The following is a 19,648-nucleotide window of genomic DNA, read 5'->3' as shown; positions in this document are numbered from 1 at the left end:
TTGGCGTATCTTCTGGCGATGGCAGTGCGACGTCGAAGTCGCACACGGTCGCGATGTCGTCGGCCATTGGCTTCGTACGTCAACTGTGCTCGCTTGCGCGCATCCCAAAGGTTTAGCATATGTATGTCCGGCGCCGGAGCATCAGCTCTCACCTCAGTCTCAGTAGTGGCCTTGCGCAGGGCGCGTGACGCCCGCTCCCGTACGGATGAAGTCTTGGGTTGCTCCGCAAATGCTCTTCTGTAGGCATCCCATCTGATCGTGCGCACAGTGCGCCCGGCCGCACGCTTTCGTCCCACGTTCAAAGTAATCCACAGTGGATAGTAGTCGCTGCCCCAGGCGTCCGGATCGCATCGCCAGTCTTTCACGTAGGCTGGTGTGGATAACGTCAGGTCTGGGGTCGTGTTACGTTGTCCACTATGCAGGGCGGCGCGGGTGGGGTAGTCGGTGTCATTTGCGAGCACTAAGTCAGCTGACTCCGTGGCATCTGCGAGTGCCATTCCGCGGGGCGTGTGATAGTCATAGCCCCACTGCGGATGCTTGGCGTTGAAATCGCCGCCTATCAGGAAGTCGTCTGGGTAACGTCTCCGCAAAGCGTGAATCCACGTGAATGAACCGCGTGTACGGGAGCTAACTTCAGGGCGCATGTATACCGAAACCAGCACTGCATTTCGCTTTGCAATCTTGCAACGGACAGCCACCACCTCCTGTACGGCAGTCGAGTACTGAGAAGTGTCAATCTGCGTTTGCGGAATGTCTGTGCGGACAAAGACAGCCGCTTGTCCCCGTATTACAAATTCTTCGGCTGCACTGGCGATACCATTGTGCTGCGGGCTTCGGTGTCGTTTCCTGTTTCTATGCTCTATTGACGGTTGGTAATAACCATTGAACTGTCGTAGTGTCTGATCTGTGCCATTAGTTTCTTGAAGTAACAGCGCAAGGGGGCGTCCGACACAGTCAAACAAGAGGTTCAGTTCTGTCGCACAGGTGCCGAGCCCTCGGCAGTTCCACTGTAAAACGTGTGGAGTGGGACTGTCGAGGGCTGTACGCAGAGCCGGGTGGCTATTGACGCGAGGTGGGCGACCAGATAAAGTCACAATTGTTGCATGCGCCGACGCTACCCTATGCAGTGCGTCGTAGAAGCAGCAGCGGAAAAAAAAAAAAAAAAAGCAGCGCCCGGCGCTCACTCCGGCGGCACCCGCTCAAAGCAGACTACAAGCAGACGACACGGGTGTTTGCTTCAGCGGGCACGCCGTAACCGAACTGCGTAGGTGCGCGCACTCAAGAAAACTGCTTTGTTGTGTGCCCATCAAAAAAAGCAACACGTCTGGCAAACTTCCGCTAATCTTCCTCTTATCGCCAAGCAGCTAGGGCAACTAGTTTTCGCGAGTCTTATAAAAAAAAAAAGAAAAGGAACGGAAACACATGCACGGCGGCATCCTTCCTGCGTCATGGCAGCCCATGACGCAGAAGTAATGACGGTGACGCCTTTTCGAGGCTGGACTAGGTCTCTCCGGATCGGCGTCACCGATTCCTTCTGCTCCTGGCATTACGTCCCACGGCACACGGAGAGTTTGTTTTAGTTAAACTATAGGCTGCGGCGAGCTCGCAGCGTGGTCGGCGTGGTGTGTGAGAAGTGACGAGCCTTTTCGCACTCGCAACAGGGCAGAAAAAAGTGCGAATCGACGCAAAACTCGGCCTAGAAACGTGCTTCACCACAGCCAGGGTTCAATACGACCCAAGCTGGTACAACCCAGATGTCGTTTCCCGCGCCGCCACCAGGCGCCGCTACTATACCTCAAACTCCAGCGCAAGACGCCCATAGTTCCACTTCGTACGCGACCCGCTTCACTTGCGATTGACACCGTGCTAAAACTTCGCCGCCTAATTCTTGAACGGCGTACACATATTTGGCACTGCATAATTTCTTGCCTTTACGCGGCGTGCCACCCCTGAAAAATCTTAGCAGGCCGTGCTACAACACAACCGAAAGTGGCGGGTCCATATTGTAAACGTGCTTTCCGAAGCAGACGACCGAGCTTGGTACGACCCATTTTAGGACAGAGGGCGCTTTTTAGCACCTTTCTCGCAGCGCCCCTGGGCAATGCAAGCGCCCCATGGCGGAAGGCATAGAGTTACTATACTGACTCCAGAGGACAAGCTACCCATAGGGCCCATGCATAGAGTTTCTCACTACATTACCTAGAGGGAAATCTGGCGCTGCTGCGCTGTGGTATGCATGGGAACATAGAGTTACTATACTGACTCTAGAGGACAAGCTACCCATAGGGCCCATGCATTAAAATCGGGAACCTCAAGTGCGCCGCCATGTTGCTACGCGCCGAGGTTGCCAGCTCCTGAGACGCTTGCTAGACTTGGTGACAGTAGTCAGTTTTAATCCGGCAACAGTAGCAGCGTAGCAGCATGGCGTCTCGCTTGAAGTGTTGTGATGTGTGCGTGCAGCCGTGTGTTTGGGCTTCATAAGTCGGTTCTTTATTCTATGTTGCGGGATGGTGTGGGTGTGGTCCATGTTGGCCGTAGAGCTGGCAGTTATGCAACCGAGGGATGATCCTGTTCAAGCTTCTGGCGGTATGCGGTTTTCAGCGGTCACGCCTGTTGCAGGAGTGTCACTCGACGACGTTACGAGCTCGAAGCTGTGGTCAGATTCCTCGTTGGCGTTCCGTAATTATCTTCGCACGGGCGCGGTATGTTGCAAAAGCCGCTTTCGCGATCTATCGTCGTGACGATAGATCGGGTTTTTTATTATTATAAGTAATGATCCAGCTGTAGGGCACATGTAACCGACAAACGGAAGTCTCAGGAGAGCACCTGAGATGGTAGTAGAGCAGGCGGCGCAGGAACTCCAGGGCACCCGAGGGACAGTGGGGGGATCAAAGCTCGAAGCAGAACGGTACGTAGGTTGGGGCCGCCGAGGCAGGTGTGTGCCAGGGAGTGTTCGCACGGACAGCTCCCCTGGCACGCGCAGCTGTGCCTCGCAAGGTCGAGATACTTTAAAGGCACCTGCGCCCATGGTCTTTCTTTTGCCTCGGCGCAGTGAGCACGATTAACGAGAATAATGTGGAGGGCATCCGGTGCAGTCGCGAATGCATCATGACAAATGTAGCTCGCGTCGCCTGGCGTCTGTAGTAATATCAGAGTTGGTTGTATGAACTTTATGCATAATACGTTTTGTTACGGTACCTCAACGGAATGGGTCTAGAGGACGGTGTTTGTACATTTTTTCGTACCGCCCTAATCCTATACCCCCACTACAAACACACACATACCCCTTTTTTTTATGTATACATACAATTCCTTGCCATGACGGATCATAGGCTCCTTTATTTTTGAAAAATAGAGGCGGCTATGGACCGATTGACCAGTTCAAGTTGTCAACTTGTCAGTAACTGTCGTAGGAATCACTGTAATAAACATAATTCCACGATCGGATTGTTTACTTTCATTTTTTGTTGTAACACTGAGGACTACATATAACTTTATTTTGTATATGTGAGAGAAGTATGTGGATATCACGAGCTTAAGCCAATGTGCGATACACAGACAAAGCAGCTGCTACAACATGAACTGCATTGAGGGCCACACAACACATACGTAATTAAAGGTGCAAAATATAGGGGGAAGCTTCAAAATACGCTCTGTAGCACTGCAAAGTATAACATATATTGTATGTGTACAATAAATGTTCAAAAATACAATGCATCAATGTACCATTTGCCTTCAAGTTTATTATGAAGTTCAAGTTTACTGAAGTTTATTATGAGCATATGTACAACAGGGATCAACTAACACACCCGCAGTCGAGGTGGCTGTTCGAGGTGTGCTGGCTGCCTCAGTGTAAGAAAAAGAAATTGGGTAAATGTCGACACCAGTGCCACTGCTTCTTGCCTCTGACCTGCACGTGCCTCTGCGGCATCTTTGTGCACAAGTGTGCTGGCGTGGTGAGGCGTAGGAGTCATCCGAGAGAAAGAGTATTGTTTACATGGAGGAGTGGCTGTTCACATTGCCTGTCACTTTCCCTCAAAGTTTCCTTGGCGACTAGGGTGACACACCCGCAGTCAAGGTGGCTGTTCGAGGTGTGCTGGCTGCCTAAACGAAATAAAAAGAAATTAGATGAATGTCGATACCAGTGCTATTGCTTATTGCCTCTTACCTGCATTTGCCTCCACGGCCTCTTGGTTTGCGGAGTCTGTATGAGGGAGCTGCTGTGGCTAGGCGTAGGCATTGTCTAAGCAAAAAGAAAAGGCCATTTAAATGGGGAGTTATGGAAATAAATGCAGTTATGTCTGCTTCTTGCACTCTTCTTGCCTAAAAGTTTTCAAACATAGTGTCCAGAACACACCAGCACTTTGACTGCTTCTGCTTTTTACCTGCAGGTGTTGTTGCGAGATCCTTAGTATGGCTGCGTGCAGCATTGTAACACTTGGTGGAGGCATTTGAAGTGGTAGCCAAAAATATAAAGAATCATCCTTGTCTGCACGAATGCTTTCAATTTCTAAATGCAGTGGTAACTATCACTATTGGTGGAAGGCCCCCCCACATCTATGCAGCAAGTGCCATAGCTCAAAACTGAATTGTTCCTTTATGTTTCACAAGGCATCTGATATGTCCACATTAGATGTGATGTGTTTGTTTTTATTTATCCCAGTGTGGAGAGAGCATCATTAAATGGCTGAAGTACTATAGCGCCAAACAGACGACACAAGAAGAGACACGGACGAGCGCTTATGTCCGTGTCTCTTCTTCTTGTGTCGTCTGTTTGGCGCTATAGTACTTCAGTAATATGCACCAACTAGCCCAACAAAAAGTTCTGCTGAAATATCATTAAATGTTTTGTTTATTTTTGCGTGTCTTGTTTTTTGGTTTATTTCTGAATTTATCATGATGCTAAAGTGACTTATGTAATGGCAATCAGCTTTTGTTTTGCAGAAAAACAATGCATTTCCTGACCCATTGTTTGACATCCCCTCACTCGCATAATTTTGCAGAGTATTCTACCTATATTGACTTGCTTGACTTCCACTAAAGGGTCTTGCATTTTTAAATACGACTCTTTCCTTAAAATCATTCGACACTTCTCATAATTTCTGTACCTTGGGCTTCTGATACTCTGCATTCACTATTTTTGCTTGTTTCTGACTAGAAATGTCTTCTTTAATTTAGAGCTTAAATTTTACCTTTGGAACACACGGAAGGGCTTGCCATTGCATATCTGCATAAAAGGGAAACATGTTTCATTAAACATTTGCAAAATCCCATTGAAGATTGATGAATGCAGCTTGCAGTGTGATATGACTGAATGAGCCATAAAAGTAACTCATCTCACTTGGTAAATGAAAGCACATATTAGTGTGATGCACAAGATACGTTACACTAACGTGGTGGGTTCTCTTGCTTATAAAGCAAAATAATCGGTGCGCGAGAAAAAAATTATTTTTGCATAACCCTTGTACACACTGACTTAAGGAAAATGAGCTGGAGCTGTCCACATGATGTACTTATTTTACCTGCGAGTATGGTCAACAAAAATGTGTCCCAGCTGCTTAGTGGTATTCCGGATTATGTCAGTATTGCATATGTGCCTGTTGTCGAAAATAATTGAATTTTGAAAGTGCTCGCAGGGATCTGATGTGCATATCTGCAATTTATGGGTACATGTAAAAGACTCAGCATCAAGTGCAAGTGAACGGTCCCACAGGCCCGGAGTCGATCATGCAAATAGATTCGCTGCACAAATTTGTGACCAGAAAAGATATGCCACATGAAATGGCATGCAAGGAAGTGTTGAAAATATTGCACAGTTAATAAAACGCCTAAGCTATTAATATGTGGCTTGATGCACTCGTTATGCAAAACGGAGGTGAGGCGTGCAGACAGGAAACAAGAGTAGAGTATTTACAAGCAAACAACACGCGCGCCGCCCACTTCTCTACTCTTGTGTCCTGTCTGCACGCCTCACCTCTGTTTTGCATAATGAATCCTTACGAACTAGCTCAGCTTTCTGTCGTTCTAAGTCTCGATGCACTCTATTTCGTCCGCATTAGGCACTCGCCTCTTGATTACTTCGTGGCACAGAAATACTCGGTCATCAGGCTGTTTTTCTGCTGTGGCCTTTGTAGAAGCATGATTGTTCGAAGTGCAACAATTAAACAGATTCCTTGAGTTGCTTGTGGCTTCGCCAGTACAATTCCGGTGCGCTGGTCCGCCTGTCCAGCAATTTCCTACTGAAGGGAAACCTGCAAATAAAAACACCGCTCCACATGCAGAAAAATGCTCTACTGTGACGCTTCTCGAACGATTGTGATGTACCACAAGAGCTGCCTACTCGCGTGATATTCTCAACAAGGAGATAAATTCATTTACTTACATGTGAAGGTATATGCCAGACCACTTCGGGGCTTCGGTGGCACATAAGGCACGAGTGTGTCATAGCGTCCGATGTCGACGCGCGATCGCATGTCAAACGAAGCTACTACGCATCCAAAAAACAGATTCGAAACCAAAATTCGCGTCATCCTTTATTGCATGAATGCGTACATCGTGATTTACATAAGTCACGGACTTAGCGATCGCTTTCTGTAAACTTAATATTAACGTACCACCTTCATAAAGCCATCAGGTATGCGTTTTTAGGTGACAAAGCATAAGGTGACCTGTACTTGTTCTCAGCTCTTTCAATAGTAATTGCGCTGGCCACATTGACCAGTAGCAACAGGGCGGCGCCCTAGAGGTTCCCACTTTTCCGGCCCAGCTTTTCCTCTAGAGTTGTTCTACTAACTCTATGGCGGAAGGTACAGTTTCCCTTCTCTAAAAGTTGCTCTAGTGTTGACTCGGTGGTCGTGGCAACGCCTCCTATAATATACTAGGTAGTGACTACAGTGACGGGGCCCGGCACTTTAACATCTGCACTACAGTGACGGGGCCCGGTACTTTAACATCCACACTACGGTGACGGGGCCCGTCGCTTTAACAACAACACTACACCGACGGGGCCAAATGTCGGTATTGGGGGCGAGGTCGACTTACGGAGTCGCCATCTGTCGGAAGCGCCTCATATGCGTCGGCGTTAAATAAAGGTTAAACAAACATACTACGCGGCAGCCCTCCTGAACAATTTTGCAAGTACTCTCGAAATGGCAGTATTTTACCTTTAAAATAATCATGTTGGACAAACAGAAAGCACATAATGGTTTACAAACGCTATCTCTTTGCCTACTACGTACAGTAAGCTGGGACTGCGAGCGGTCGCCGCAATCGATTCCACCGAACCGGTTGGCGTGAAACGTAAGCAATCGCTGAGAAAACTATGTGAAATATGTTCTTATAGTGGGATGGCTGTCTGTGTAAATAAATGTAGCATAACAGAATGAAGCTGCAATGCAGCGATCGTACGGGTTCGCGGTGACAGACTTCGCGTCTGCATGCATGTCCTCGCGCAATGTTTCGCTTTCGCTCCGAGCACGTTTTCGCACCGTGCCGTGAGCTTTATGCCGCAGCATATGAGCATTTGACAGTACGCAAGCTACCATTGTTGCATGGACACTATCGGAGCTGTTCAAAATTAATTTCGTTATAGCTAGGGTCTTCGACGCCTACAGCGACTTGTGATGATTCAGTCTTAATTTTCTTTTTCTTTTCTTCTAAAGTCTTGGAAGCTTCAATATCATTATTTCTCAAATTTCATCGAACTACATGTTTATCGGTCTTCTAAGCGAGCAATTACCCGCTGCTTCTTTTTCTTAATTCAGTAGAATATTGATTGTCAGGTGCTCACAAGCAGGAACATGGGCCGTGACTTTTTAAATGTGTTTTTACCGTTCCCCTTCCATTAGAGTGAACTTTCTTTCTTTATTATAATCATCATACGTGTTACAGTGCATACGCAAAAGATTGTACATTCGTGGACAAGTACCCATTGCGGTCGTTCGATCCGTATGTGTGCAATCAATGTATTCGATTACTGCACGGAAGTTGATGACATCGTGAAGTTCACGTGGTGTTGTGGACAGTACTGGAATAAAATACCGCGGTCCGTAAAGTGCTTGGCATCCCCATAGGCGCCAGCACCGAGAAGCTCATGCAGCTGGGGGTCCACAACACTTTCGATGAGGTTGGGTCACAGAAGTTAGTCCGCTGGACTTTAACCCGTCAGGGAAAGGCGGTGCGTGCTCGACGCGTGGTCGCGGGAGGCCGTCACGGTCTCGCCGTTCCCGCGCAACGTGCACCCGCAACGCAATGTAGGCGCACGCCGGGCCCGGGCCGCACTTCTCGGATCCGTCGCCGACGAACCACGATCGGTCGCGTTCGTCGACGTCGCCCAATACGGTTCGTCCGACCGGTTCGCGGCGGCCGTGGTGGATCACAGGGGCAACCTAATGCCGCGTCCGTGCGGGGCAGGTGTCCGGATTGCGGAGATCCATTCTGCACTTTAGAACACATGCTCTGGCGGTGTCCCTCGTTACGGGACCACGGTCATCTCACCACGGAAGAAGAGTGGGAGGAGGCGGTCAGGCACGGCCTGCCCGTCCCAACGTCGGAACGGCTCGCGGCGGCCCCCTCCCTCATAAGGGGGTTTCGGAGTCGCTCCTCAGGACCTTAATAAAGTTCACTGCCTGCCGTGAAGTGCTCGAAGTTGTTTGCATAGAATGTTTGAAAGAAGTGCGGCCATTGACGTCGCTACAGTGCCGACGTAAAGTGCCGGTCCCGTCTGTGGTTAAGGAGACGGGCCCCGTCACTGTAGTGTGTATGTTAAAGTGCCGGGCCCCGTCACTGTAGTGCACGATTATGTTAAAGTACCGGGCCCCGTCACTGTAGTACAGATCTTAAAGTGCCGGGCCCCGTCACTGTAGTCACTACCAATATACTATGCCTGAAACGTGAGCCGCAAACGCGCTGCCCTTCCCTCGCCTGTACTCTCCTCCTTTTGGTACGGTGGCGAGCGCCTCTTGCGGCCAGCCCTTGTAAACACGCCGGTGGCGCGGCTACCGGGAGCCAGCCGGGAGCGACGTCGGCAGCCAAGTGGCTGGCGCGTCGTGAGCTTTCGGCGGCGGCGGCAGTGGTTGCCATGGGGACCGGTACGGTGGCGCGCGCCGTCCTGCGGCGCATGTTCGCAACACTCGGCAGAGAGCTGCCTATGGAAAAAAGAGCGACGTTCCAGGCATATAGCTATAGGAGGCGTTGGTCGTGGGCGCATCTATGGGCGCATGGGCGCATCGTGAGGGTCGCAAGCTCCGAAACTCAACATGGCCAACTTCGGAAAGACAACTAATGACCCACACTCGTATGCGAGGCCAGACCAGTGCTTAGTCACCCACATTCACCTAGAGATTGAGATAGATTTCCGGCGTAAAGTAATTGCCGGTTTTGTTGACATAACGTGTGAGAAACGATCGGATGAGTGCAGCGTTCTGGTGAGTGGATTAGCATACGGGTCGTACCTCAAGCATATAAACACGCTGTCACGCAGGTTTTGGACACACAAGACCTAATAGTGAAACGTGTGCAACAACGTCAAATGAGTAAGGAGCTCAATTTCACCCTGGCTGAAGCTGACCCCATCTTGGGCTCCAAACTAGAAATTCAACTGGGGCCAGATTTTGCTCGCGACAACAGTGCCAAGTGAGTAGCCAAGCAATGCTGCTGCTAGAATCTGATGTCAAGCATCAGTATTAGCAGCAATTGGTTATTTGACTTTTAAGCGAAGGAAAGTAGTAAAGTTGCTACTGACCGCATTGTGACTGTCCACATCAGCTGAGATTTGAACGGTAGTGAGAGATGTCAAGCCTAAATTTAAGAAAACTCGCGACGTTGCTTCATTTTCTCCGGAAGGAAGAGGACAGCGTAAGAAACGTGAGCAAATATAGCAAAGAAAGACGCAACGCCAACGCTTGTTTCCTTTTTTTCTTAATTTCTTTCATAACCTCAAATTTGCACTGACTATTGATACACAAGTTGATCTTTGAAATTGTCTGTGTAGAAGCCTTAATTTCTTGAACTGCAAATGTGTACCTGCTAATTGACTTGTCTGTGCCAATCGTCGGTGCCAAACGTCTTTGCGCACTGTGGGGGTATAAAATAAGGGAATGGGCTACTGATGCGTGAACACGAAGGACTGAGAATCTGCGAATCATTCGAGGAGTTCGACGGCATTAAGAAGGTCTGTATAATTGATGAACTTGCGAATACGTCAAACAAAACCTGTCATACTGAGGAATAAAATTTGCATGCAGTGTGATAAAAGGTGTTAAAATCAATAGATTTTGGTTTCGCTAGTACACGAATTTATCTAGATTTTGGCAGTGAATGGAAGAGCTTCGGGAAGGTGCTCTGGTTTCTGCAAGTTTTTTTTAGCTTACTTAGCATAAGTAAGCTTCCAAGGTTTATCCTGTTGTCTCAACTAGAAGTGTGTGAACAATGATTTTTGACACCAAATCCAATACAAATTGAATAGTGAGACTATAGTCCTTTTTCAAAGGTATAGCTCAGCTGCAACGCACACAGTGTGCCGCCAAATTTATTAGTGATCAGGCCAGTCATGTCATACATATGTGCTTTCTTAACCTGATGATGCACCATGAACTCTGCCTCACTTATGATTTCCTGCACATGAAGGGGATACTATACACAATGTTAGCTGTGCTTTCTCTACTCCTATTGATGTGCCTCATTCTGCAAATATTCGCTGGTTCTTCTGTGGGGCAATTCACTTTGTTACATGTGCATTTCATAGGTAAAGGATCTAAAAAAAAATGCTTGTACCATGCTATTTCCCGATCTTAAGGCCACGATAATTTTGTGTGTGTAAGGAATCACAGTGGTGTTCTGTTCCTTCTGCTGTTCTTTTTCTTTTTTTACCCAAGTCTTTTAGAAGTTTTTCAGCAACAGATTTCATTAAGATTTTATCAGGAGAGCAGAGTATCTACTGTCTTTTGGTAGGTAATGGTGCTTTATTTTGTTTTGCAAGCTTTCTTTTGACTGCTTTACCATATTGTTGGTGTGCTTTTACTCTTCTCAACTTGGGACAAATATGCAGAATTTGTGTGGAGTATGAAACCTCATCATCTTCAAGTGCCCTGCAGTGGCTGACGGCTCAACAGACTGCAGGGAAACTGTATCCATACCTGTACAGTCACTGTGAGGCATGTTAACACAGTGAAAGGAGACTTTCCAGAATGGCCCTCATATTATGTTCTTTATTGCAGCCTATTCACGCTAGATCAATGTTGCCTTGCCAGGATACACCAACTGTAAAGATGCCTTACAGTGCTTTGGTGAGTTTGCTGAAGTAGCTTAGAAGCATTTGTCGAAAGCTGACATTTGGTTTTCGTCATATTGTGTAACATTTTTGTTTTTTTAAAGGTTCGAGCACCAAAAGAACTGACAGTCCTGATGAGTGCAATTCGTCAGGGTTGTGATGAGTGTGGTGATGGTGCAACAAGGGTGACAAAGTTCGCACAAGAGGCATGTTTACAATCTTGCCCTGAATTGATTCTGGTCCATTACAGATGATTTCCAGCCCTTGAATGTACTTTGAAATCTTTGACCTTGCTTGTACACAGGTTCCAGTGCCATCCTATCTTATAGCCATCGCTGTTGGTGCTATTGAAAGCAGGTGAATGAAAGCCGTGTGCTTAAAAAAAAAAGGACAATCACCGAAAATTATTTCATTGCCTTTACAGAAAAATAGGCCCGAGGTGTGCTGTCTTGGCTGAGAAGGAGCAGCTAAACTTGGCCGTCATTGACTTCGCAGATGTGAGAATACAATATATCCTTGAACCCTTTTCGGTAATTTTCTCCGTGTTGCCCAAAAGAGGAACCAGGTGTGAAAGCTCTTCATGTAGCCTAATTGAATGAACTTCACTGTTGAAATGAAAATTAGTATTAAAAATGATGTTAATAGTGCGACCCATGGGTCGCATCAGATATTCATTCAAGTTGAGGCCAAGAGTGTGATTTAATCTCTAAACACTTTTTGGAGTGCCATTTGTCTTGCTTTACATACCTGATTTGTGCAATAACTTCTTCATTTTCAGGACCGTATTTTAATCCATCACTGCGTACAACCCACATACCCAGTTATAGTAGTTCGGGAAGAAAGAAAAACATCCGTGCATATGCGCTCGTGCAACTGCTTGGCTGGGCCGGCGGATCGCTCTCCTAGATTTTCCTCAAAAATCAGGTATTTTCGATTCGGTCATTCTAAATTTTAGCTGGGGGTTGTTTTTAAAGGTGTAGGGCATCCATTAGATGCGAAAACCTGGCGGAAAAGGGCTTTATTTTCATTTCTTGAGCGATTTACTTGAGACCAGCCGGCGGGCCCAATATGGCCATGGCTCATACCTCCTGAGCCGGCCATGCCCAACGCGCGAAGGGACCATAGGGTCTCGCCGTCCCCGACCGAGACTGCCAGCGCGGGTGCGTCGCCGAAATCGGATTTTTCCGAGGACGGTGACGACATCCTTGCGGCAGTGGCGTTACAGGTAGAGGCCACGGAGAAGACCGAGCCGGCGGCAGAGGGAGAAGACGAAGACCGGATGTCCTCGGTCTCGCAGGTGACCGCGGTGATGGCCCCCGAGCTCGCCGGGGACCTCGGCGGGCGGGCCCAGGCGCGGCTCTGCGAGATCGAGAACGAAATATACCTGTTCTGTTCCAACACGGCCAACAAGGTGCCTGTCGCCGCGAGGAACTTCATAACGACTCGGGTCTATATAATTGGTGATCCATAAAGGTGGTGATTCATAAAGGTGGTGAAAATGGTGAAACATAAAGAATGGGTGACCATGGAGAGGAGAGGGGAGCTTCAACACGCAAGGGTGGGGTTCCCTAGGAGATAACGTAACCAAATAGCAGAAAACCTGGCACACAGGTGTGGCTTCGCGGCAGCACGGTGCGCACTGTCGTGAAGCCGCACTCGGCGAAATTTGCATAGTACCTCGCAAACCCACTTACTGTTATTTTTCTTTTTCATTTTTGTTGTAGCTTATATGCACAGAAATACGGTATCATAAATGGTTCACACTAGAAACATGCCTCAAAATCAGAATTATTAATCACTACAAGATTTCAAATTTGTACATTTTAAGAAAATTCCGATTGAACGTATGCTGCAATATTTATTAATATGCATGAAGAGTGTTAGAGAGAACTGTTGCAACATAGATGCCTGGACATCTGCTCATGGTGCCAGCAAATAGTAATGTAACAGGTAGTAACATATTTATAGCAGGCCAGTTTCTCAAGTGGCCGGATATTTTCGCAATTAAATGTTATGTAGAGGATGGCGCTTCTGCAGTTGGAAGTATTTTTGAGAGTGGAGGTGTGAAGAACACATTTGTGTGTGCAATGAAACTCGCAGAAGAATTCATATTATTTATCTCTTGCTGCTACATCATATGGTTTAAGACGAACAATCGGCATCCTGGTGTAGCCTACTGGACTTGTACACCACTGTGTAGGTGAATTCTTTAAGACATAGTGCCCAGCGACCTAGATGACTTGTTGGATCCTTGAATGTCGAGAGCCAGCAGAGCGCGTGATGGTCGGTGGTAACAGTGAAAGGTCGACCGTATAAGTACGGGCGAAATTTGCTCACTGCCCATACGAGTGCGAGGCACTTGCGCTCTGTAATGGAGTAATTGTGTTCAGCGTGTGAAGGCAGGCGATATGTGTACGCAATAACTTTGTCATGCCCACGTTGACACTGAGCTAAAACGGGGCCATTTCCATAACCACTAGCATCTGTACGGACCTCTGTTGGGCCAGATGGGTCGAAGTGAGCAAGAATTGGTAGAGTTGTGAGCCGGTTGATAAGGCGTTGGAAGGCAGCAGCTTGGTCAGGACTGCATAAAAAGGGGGCGCTTTTCTTTAGAAGTTCAGTCAAAGGCTGAGCAATGTACGCAAAATTTCTGACAAATCAACGGAAATGAGAACATAAGCCTGCAAAGCTGCAGGCGTCTTTGGCACAGGTCGACACAGGAAAATCAAGAACAGCACGAACTTTTGCGGAATCGGGGTGGATGCCAGATGAGTTGACGAGATGACCGAGAATAGTAGTTTGGCGGCGACCAAAGTGGCACTTCGAAGAATTTAATTATAGCCCAGCAGCACGGAAGATGGAAAGAATAGATTAAAGGCGTTCCAGGTGTGTCGCGAAGGTCGGCGAGTGTTATGTACAGGGAATTACTTTATTCCGCACATAGAACACACACAAGAACGTAGCCTTGTCGGAGAGATGGCGACCACACTACAGCACTTGGCGCGAACACACTGTCCACGTCATTGTCCCACACCAGGCCTTGCCAGGGATGTGGCTCCACCCATCGGCACAGTGGGGAACGTTCACATGTAGTTCCGGACACTGCCACTGTGTGGCTGCACCCGTCCGCATCCGAGGACCGAAACCAGAACTAATCATGGACACAACAGCGAGAACACGATAACGTCATCGAGGTAACAAAGCCATATAGACCACTTAAAGCTGTGTAAGAGCGTGTCCATCAATATGCTCGAAGGTAGCTGGAGCGTTGCACAAGCTGAGTGGCATGACTCAAAACTGGTAAAGGCCATGTGGTATAACAAACACGGTCTTCTCACAGTCCAGGTCACCGATGGCAATCTGCCAGTAACCAGAGCGTAGGTCTATCGATGAAAAATATATCGCACCGTGTAGGCAATCCAATGCGTCGTCTATGCGTGGCACTGGATAGACATCCTTTTTTGTTATTTTCTTTAAATGGTGGTAATCTATGCAGAATCACCAGGTGTTGTCCTTCTTCTTTACCAATACAACAGGAGAAGCCCATGGGTTTGATGATGGTTGTATAATGCCCTTCGTAAGCATCTTATCAACCTTCTGTTGTAGCACTCGGGGTGTGACACACGATAGCGCCGTCTGTGAATAGTTTGTGCATCGCGGGTATATATGCGATGCGGAACTAGGGAGGTTTGTGCCAAAGGCCAACCGTCAAGGTAAAGAATGTCGGAATAATGTATGAGCAGATGACAAAGATCGTAGGCTTGTGTAGGGGTAAGGTCCAGGGCTACCATCTTGGTAATGTTGTTGTGCGCTAGGGGCGACATGGCAGAATGAGAATTGCAGGCGGCGGAAGAGTTGGAGGAAGACGGAAGAGGCGAGAGGGAAGAAAGGTCGCACTCGTGCGATGGCGACAGTGTGGTGAGAGAGATCCCTTTGGGGAATACCTGAGGTCAGAAGCTAAAATTTAGGAGCAGAAGATAAGTTTTGTTAGCCGATACGCCCACTACAGTGTGAAAAAACGATACACTGTGCGAAAGTAAGACACTGACACTGGGAGGGACAACATAGTCACCATCCGGTACACAGGTGTTGAGCACAGCAGTCATGCAGGTCAGCACCTGCGGAGATAGACGAACAAAGTCAGCACAACAGAGCTAGATCGGTACGGTGTTGATAAGGTCGGTAATATCAGGGAAATCAAGTTTGACTACACCAGCCGAGCAGTCAATTAAAGCTGAATGGGCCGATAAAAGAATCAAGGCCAAGGATCACGTCGTGGGGGCAGTGGTCAAGTACACGGAACAATACAGATTTGTGGCGACTGGCGACGCTGACATGAACAGCACACATTTCCAGCACAACAAGAGTTCCCCCATCAGCGACTCCTATGGCGTGGGACTTGGCAGGAGTGAGCACTTTCTTGAGCCACTTCGGGAGATCAGTGCTCATGACTGAGATATGTGTGCCAGTGTGGAGCAGGGCAGTGACAGGTAGGGCATCAACTTCCACAGCAATTAGGTTCTGATCTGTGGGCAAGGTAAGGAGAGGATTTGCAGGTCAAGAGTCCAATGCAGCGTCACCTCAGGGAGCTACATCCGTTAGTTTTCCGGGTATAAGTGTGCAGAAGGGTGAGGCGATGAAAAAGAAGGTGGCAGAGACAAGCGGGACCGACAATCGTATGGTGACTGCGGATGGCTCGAGTGTCTGAGGAATGCAGAGGGGCCGCAGTCATGGAATGTTGGGTCATTTGGAGCATGAAATGGCTGGCGCTGGTTGTCATTGTGGCGGTAGGAGAACGTGAAGCATCAAAATGAAGGCTTACGATAATGGCAATGGCAAGAAATGTGCCCCACGCCGCTGCAACGGAAGCATATGGGCTTGTCGTCTGGTGTTTGCCATTGGGCCGGATCTCGGTAGCGTCAAAACGTCGGGGGAGGTAATGAAGAGGGGCAGGGCTAACCGGCGGGCATGTGATGGAACACAAGGGCTGAATTCCTGCGTTGGCCAGTTCTTCACGGACAACTGTGTGGATGAGGGAGATCGTCACTTGCTTATCATTAGAAGGGTGCATGGAAGAAGATGGTGACGCAGCCTCGATTTCGCGCGGCACAATTCGGACAACACTATCTGTAAAGAACGATTGAAAAGCCAAATGAGCATCTTCGCACGACGATGTAGCGGCGGTGTTGCGAAGCTGCACGAACTGTCCGGCAATGTGGTGGCTCTTTGCGTCTTCGAAACGTTTGCACTCACAGATAATTTTGTCTACCATCGAGCAGTCTTTAAAAATGAGCAAGTTAAACGCATCATTGGCGATGCCTTTCAGAATGTGCCTCACTTTGTCAGCCTCTGGCATACTGGCATCGACGCGGCGACAAAGAGCTAGGACATCAAGGATGTACGCAACGTACGACTCGGTAGCTGTCTGAGCCCGACAGGATAGGTCTATCACAGTGATGCACTTGTGAGCTTGCCGAAGAGATCGCGAAGTTTTTGTTTGCATACGTCCCAGCTGGTCAATTCTTCGTGTGTGTCATACCAAGTGCGTGCTGGTCCCTGGAGTTAGAAGATTTGCAAGCATCACTGTAGGGCCCCATCGGTTGTGTGCAGCGACGCGTTCGTATATGCCAAGCCATTCTTCGATGTCAACTTTGTCGGTGTCATTACTAGAGAAGGTGCCAGGATCGCACAGATGGGTCAAGATGACTGACGGTTGTGGTGCAGTGGATGCTGACGGCCTGGGCACGCCAAGTGCTGACGCTGGGTTTAACCCAGTGGCCGGGTCGTCTGTCAGCATGGTTGGACGGCCGAGGACAAGTCCACTGCGGAGTTCCGTCTTGTGCAACACCCCACACCCCCACTAGAAATGAAACGGGCAGAGATATAAGCTTAAATGGGACCGTGTTCACTCTGCAGAAGATATGGTCGGTACAACCAGTATGGCCGAACATTACGTTAGCCCCCACTACGTCGTCTCTTTCGTCTTGTTGGTGATCGTCATCTTTGTCCCTCTCGTGGCTCTGTGACAATATGTTTTGGCGAAGAGACTGATTGACTTATAGGATGTAACATCCCAAAGCGACATTGATGATATGTGGAGTACTCTGAGTTAATTTTGACTACCTATAGTTCTTTAATAGACAGTTTTAGTTTAATGTTAGTGTAATAGAGGGGTTAAGAAAAATAGCATTACTGTTCTACAAATGAGCTTTGCGACAAGCGAGTGTCAGTATAGGGTGATAGCGTGGTTTATGTGCAGGTGCTATTCCATTGTGCTTTGAATTTTGCATACATAGTGCACCTAAGTGATTTTATCTATCTGCCAAGCTTTGTGTGTGAATCCGAAAAGTGTGTGAGGCAGCACAATGAAAGCCAGAAACACGTAGTATTTGTACTTACCATGTCTTTTGATCCGCGGTGAAATCAGACCAACCAGTACAAACTATCAACCATATGAGGCCTTCCGAACTCGGAGCCTACAGGCCGTCATGTCAATCTCCAGACTTCACGAACAGGTGACACTGCCATCTTGGAGGTTTCTCTCGTTAGGCCTAGACGCGTTCAAAATGAGTAGTAATCTTGAAAATTCCACAAGGTTATCCATAATACTCCATCATCGAAGCGGCCTGAGACTAAGCGAAAGCCATTTAGACAATCATTTGATACGAAGGAAGTGAATTTTGCAGAAGCCATGCCAAATTCAGTTTATAGGGGGCAGCTCGGACCGCTGACATTTTTTACGTAAACTACGTAAACCACACACGGACAGTAACATTAAATCTTCAAAATAGCGTGTTGTAGGATTCTACCAGGGCGTCACGTGGAGGCTAAGCAGACCTACACTGTTGTCCGAGCCTTCGCAAGAATTGCTTCTTTAGAGGATAGGGAAATGGAACAGGGGGTTAATGAAATAGGAGAGACAGACTTGCTTACATAACAAATGATACTCATACAGGCTGGAGCAAGCAGTGCAGTACATCGTTCTCGTAGTATGAGCTACATGTCAGAGCAGACTACATCTTTCAGGAAGAGCACCTCAGGACATGCCAGGACAGTTCACGGCACTAAAAGTGTCTGGTTGCAAAACAGTTGTCTTCCCTAGGTGACTAGGCTAGGGAATCTGATGGCTGTGTCTCAGCTGATTGTAATTGTCAAAGCGTTCACAAAATCCCACCTGTGACGTTGCACCGCTCTGCCGGACTTCACCTCCAATGTTGCGCAATCACCCCGCATACGAGGCAATCACGTGGCAATTTGAGAACCTGAAGCTGACGCACTTCCCACGGAAGTCCTCGACATTGGTCCTTTGCATAAGTTAGTGGGCTCCCCGTGACAGTCAGCTTGTCAGGGTCATGAGACTGACCTTTGCGGTGGTTACCTCTTCCATGGAGGGTGGCGGTTGTCGCAAAAAAAGTTCCTCTGTTTGCGTGTCACAGTCTATGTCAGGCATTGTCGCCGTCTGGGTGATGCTGGTTGGAAGTATTGTTAACTTCACAAAGCTGAAGCAATTCGTCTTGGGAAAGCAGGAGAGGTTCAAAGGTCGCTGCCCCCACTGGCCAATCATAACAACGTACGCTAAATGCGATGGGTTGTTTAGCGTTCTGTGCATGCGCATTTCGAACCCGCTGTTCCGCTAAGCCCGCTATTATGCTAAGCTATAACTGTCTAATGTGCACCTAAATCTAAGTACACAAACGCTATTGAGTTTTGTCCCAACAAAATGCAGCTGCCATGGCGACCTCATTCTCAGCAGCAGATTGTCTTAGCTCTTGAGCCACCATCATCATCATCAGCCTGGTTACGCCCACTGCAGGGCAAAGGCCTCTCCCATACTTTTCCAACTACCCCGGTCGTGTACTAATTGTGGCCATGTTGTCCCTGCAAATTTCTTAATCTCATCCGCCCACCTAACTTTCTGCCGCCCTCTGCTACGCTTCCCTTCCCTTGGAATCCATTCCGTAACTCTTAATGACCATCGGTTATCTTCCCGCCTCATTACATGTCCTGCCCATGCCCATTTATTTTTCTTGATTTCAACTAAGATATCATTAATTCGCGTTTGTTCCCTCACCTAATCAGCTCTTTTCTTATCCCTTAACGTTACACCTATCATTCTTCTTTCCATAGCTCGTTGCGTCGTTCTCAATTTAAGTAGAACCCTTTTCGTAAGCCTCCAGGTTTCTGCCCCATACGTGAGTACTGGTAAGACACAGCTATTATATACTTTTCTCTTGAGGGATAATGGCAACCTGCTGTTCATGATCTGAGAATGCCTGCCAAACGCACCCCAGCCCATTCTAATTCTTCTGATTATTTCAGTCTCATGATCTGGATCCGCAGTCACTTACCTGTCCTAAGTAGATGTATTCCCTTACTACT

The 19,648-nt window shown here is 47.9% G+C and overlaps 1 protein-coding gene and 1 long non-coding RNA gene across 11 annotated transcripts in view; one reads left to right on the top strand and one right to left on the bottom strand.

The window, feature by feature from the left end:
* Window positions 1-3,723: 3,723 nt before the first annotated feature.
* LOC139060736 (uncharacterized) lies at window positions 3,724-6,776 on the bottom strand. 2 transcript variants are annotated; one of them, XR_011514993.1, is made up of 4 exons: window positions 6,068-6,776; window positions 5,193-5,227; window positions 4,169-4,243; window positions 3,724-4,104 (listed from the first exon to the last, which is right to left on the bottom strand). It is a non-coding gene; the product is annotated as an uncharacterized lncRNA (long non-coding RNA). The 2 variants fall into 2 exon arrangements; XR_011514992.1 differs by having other exon boundaries at window positions 5,193-6,766.
* Window positions 6,777-7,110: 334 nt separating this feature from the next.
* Window positions 7,111-19,648, top strand: part of LOC139060734 (leukotriene A-4 hydrolase) — a 154,425-nt gene continuing 141,887 nt past the window's right edge. For 2 of the 9 annotated variants that reach the window (XM_070539778.1, XM_070539775.1), the window contains exons 1-7: window positions 9,154-9,425; window positions 9,482-9,633; window positions 11,048-11,153; window positions 11,217-11,285; window positions 11,374-11,475; window positions 11,574-11,626; window positions 11,694-11,766. In XM_070539778.1, the coding sequence (XP_070395879.1) occupies window positions 9,258-9,425; window positions 9,482-9,633; window positions 11,048-11,153; window positions 11,217-11,285; window positions 11,374-11,475; window positions 11,574-11,626; window positions 11,694-11,766 (723 nt within the window). In that variant the 5' untranslated portion in view covers window positions 9,154-9,257. Of the gene's footprint in view, window positions 7,300-8,903; window positions 9,090-9,153; window positions 9,426-9,481; window positions 9,634-11,047; window positions 11,154-11,216; window positions 11,286-11,373; window positions 11,476-11,573; window positions 11,627-11,693; window positions 11,767-12,288; window positions 12,681-19,648 lie in introns of those variants that run through there. The other 7 variants (XR_011514990.1, XM_070539774.1, XM_070539776.1 and 4 more) reach the window with 6 other exon arrangements.

The sequence above is a fragment of the Dermacentor albipictus genome, chromosome 6 (assembly GCF_038994185.2).
Source record: "Dermacentor albipictus isolate Rhodes 1998 colony chromosome 6, USDA_Dalb.pri_finalv2, whole genome shotgun sequence".
Lineage (NCBI taxonomy): Eukaryota > Metazoa > Arthropoda > Arachnida > Ixodida > Ixodidae > Dermacentor > Dermacentor albipictus.
This window is presented reverse-complemented; position numbering and strand designations above follow the sequence as displayed.